This window comes from Sinocyclocheilus rhinocerous, unplaced genomic scaffold, assembly GCF_001515625.1.
Source record: "Sinocyclocheilus rhinocerous isolate Xijiao unplaced genomic scaffold, SAMN03320098_v1.1 scaffold1740, whole genome shotgun sequence".
In the NCBI taxonomy this organism is placed as follows: Eukaryota; Metazoa; Chordata; class Actinopteri; order Cypriniformes; family Cyprinidae; genus Sinocyclocheilus; species Sinocyclocheilus rhinocerous.
The window spans coordinates 1,289,738-1,292,797 of NW_015651446.1; the positions used below are offsets into that span (position 1 = coordinate 1,289,738).

The following is a 3,060-nucleotide window of genomic DNA, read 5'->3' on the forward strand; positions in this document are numbered from 1 at the left end:
TGACTATATTATATACTAATTAAATATAATTTTGGAAGGAATGATTTTATATATAAAGTATTCAAGTACATTTTAAATCAAAATGCTCAGACCTAACTATGCCGTTCTCCTACAATGTGGTTAAGTGATGGAGGTTACATAAGGTATGAAGTGAAGGACCAAAGACCCAAACAAGGTTTTACAAAGCTTGTGACCATTTGAGCTGAAATGATTAATCTACATGAAAGCAGCACTTCACAGCCCTGATGTTTGTGCAGAAGTCAGTGGGTGTGTGATTTTCAGAAGACAGGGAGGTGAAACGCCGGGGACAGATCTGGAGCAGATTAAGGATGGATGTGTCTTTGATGCACACTGACAGCGCTGCTTAAGATGGGCATTAATACATAAGTGTGCAATGATCAAAACGACCGCTCTCTCAGCCCAAGTGAGAGCTGATTGCATTATGGCTTATCAAAATTGTGCATTTACAAGTAGACAAGGACATTATGGCGGTTCTGTTTAAAGACATCTGGAGCTTCACTACAGAGCTTCTGTGTTTGGTGTCAGAGTAAAAAGAACCTCCTGAAGAGTTAGTATGAGACCGTTGAGTGCAATCTGAGAGGAGAGATATCCTGAACATTTGATCCACTTCCACCTCTGACCTGGTGTGTTGCATGTCCACAGATCATGATCGGAGAGGGGATTCTGTTCTGCTGTCTGTCCCGAGCGCAGTGCAGAGGAGGAGCTGAAGCTGACAAATACAGTAAAAACAGTAATATTGTGAAATCTAATATTTACATAATATTTTAATATTTACATTTACATAAAATTACATATTTTAAAATATAATTTATTCTTCATGCAAAGCTGAATTTTCAGCATCATTACTCCAGTCTTCAGTGTTACATGATCCCTCAGAAATCATTCTAATATGCTGATCTGGTGTTCAATTAATATCAGTCATTATTGGTGGTCAGTTATAATAATGGTTCTTTTCACAGTCAATGTTGAAAATATTTTTGAGATACATTTTTCCGGGATTCTTTGATAAACAAAGTTCAAAAGAGCATTTATTTAAAAGATAACTTTTTTGTAACACTATAAATGTCTTTACTGTCACTTTTGATCAATTTAATGCATCCTTTTTTCACTCCTTTATTTCGTTACCTTTAGGCCCCCAGAAAAATTTGATTTTTTTTTTGGTCCAGAATTCTGTGGAATGAATTTAATTTGTTAAACTGATCTGCAATAAAAGTGATAGTTCAGACAAAAAAATTTAATTCTGTCACCATGTACAGTACTTACCCTCTTGTTGCTCCAAAGCTGTTTTTCCACTGAACACAAAAGGAGAAATTCTGAAGAATGTTCACACAGCTACCTTTGACGACACATTAGATGCACAAAAAAAATTGCACAAAAGTGTAGCTCTCAGAACATGTATGTAAATATTCCTGGCAATAAAATGGCTAAATATTTGTGGTCATATCGGTACCAGCATGTCTCTTATGCTCACCAAGTCTGCATTTATTTGATTAAAAATACAGTAAAAACAGTAATATTGTGAAATCTAATATTTACATAATATTTTAATATTTACATTTACATAAAATTACATATTTTAAAATATAATTTATTCTTCATGCAAAGCTGAATTTTCAGCATCATTACTCCAGTCTTCAGTGTTACATGATCCCTCAGAAATCATTCTAATATGCTGATCTGGTGTTCAATTAATATCAGTCATTATTGGTGGTCAGTTATAATAATGGTTCTTTTCACAGTCAATGTTGAAAATATTTTTGAGATACATTTTTCCGGGATTCTTTGATAAACAAAGTTCAAAAGAGCATTTATTTAAAAGAGAACTTTTTTGTAAAACTATAAATGTCTTTACTGTCACTTTTGATCAATTTAATGCATCCTTGCTGAATAAAAGTATTAATTTCTTGTTCTTTTTTAAATCTTACAAGTTTTCCCTTTTAAAGTTTTCACAGAAAACATAAATTGATATATAATATCAGCCAATATATTGGTTATCAACTTATATTAAAAGAAATATCAATAATTATCAGTAATTAGTGTATCACATTCAATGTCTTTTTCCTTTCAGGCGTTCATGTGTTTGGCTTATGCGCCACGGCTTTGATTACCGACATCATTCAGTTGTCGACAGGTTACCCCGCCCCCTACTTCCTGACTGTCTGCAAGCCCAACTACACTCACCTCAATTCCTCCTGTGATGAAAGTTTCTTCATCCTGGAGGACATCTGCTCAGGATCTCATGCCGCTGTCATCAACGCCGGCAGGTACGGCTCTGATTCATGGCGAACGGAGACCTAGATCTCTGTTGGATTAACAGTGCCACAGTCATGTGAAACAGAGATTATTTTAACACCCACTGATACAGACAAGTTGATAAAAAATCTTTAAATACTACTCAAGTGTGAACTCCTGATACTCAGGGATTCGTACGAACGATATACAGGCACAAGAGGCTGCATGGATCAGAGCCAAGCCTCAGTGCAGCCTAAGAATAGCGGCTGTAGATGAAAGGAATAGCTTTTGATGTACTTTTTAATAAGGTTGGTTTTCAAGGGAACGGATTAGGCTGTGGACCATTTTTCTGCTAGTGTAGATTCACTAAATAATGAAGTACTGAAGTGGCTTATGAATTTCTGAGCATACAGTACACTGACACAAATACCGTTTACCCCGTTTATAACTCCAGCTCTGTCTGGAGAGATTCGCTGTTGTGATGATTCAGGAACTCGCAATCAGACGGAGTTGGACGTGTTCTAGACCAGCAAGTATAATTTGATGCCTCAAGTTCTGAAAGTGTAGATAATGTGGAGGTACATTGCATCTTTTCTCTGGAATCTTTTATTTACTGTATGTCAGAGATAATATAGTGTATGCTGTTGTAGCAGTGCTATTTGTGATGGTTTCCTGCTTATGATGCCACTGTTAATGTTTGTTTATCCTCTGAACAGTCAGAGAAGATGGAGACACAACATTAGGTTCAACAGATTCAGCTCACCATGGGAGTCTCCCAATATACAGTGGGTATAGAAAATATTCTCC

At 35.9% G+C, this 3,060-nt stretch overlaps 1 protein-coding gene across 1 annotated transcript in view; it reads left to right on the forward strand.

Annotated features, from left to right (window-relative positions):
* The window catches only part of LOC107712820 (phospholipid phosphatase-related protein type 4-like), a 19,746-nt gene that overhangs the window by 8,549 nt on the left and 8,137 nt on the right, over positions 1-3,060 (forward strand). Inside the window, exons 3-4 of the mRNA XM_016518167.1 lie at positions 664-759; positions 2,059-2,285. Of these exons, the coding sequence (XP_016373653.1) occupies positions 664-759; positions 2,059-2,285 (323 nt within the window). The remainder of the gene's footprint in view (positions 1-663; positions 760-2,058; positions 2,286-3,060) is intronic.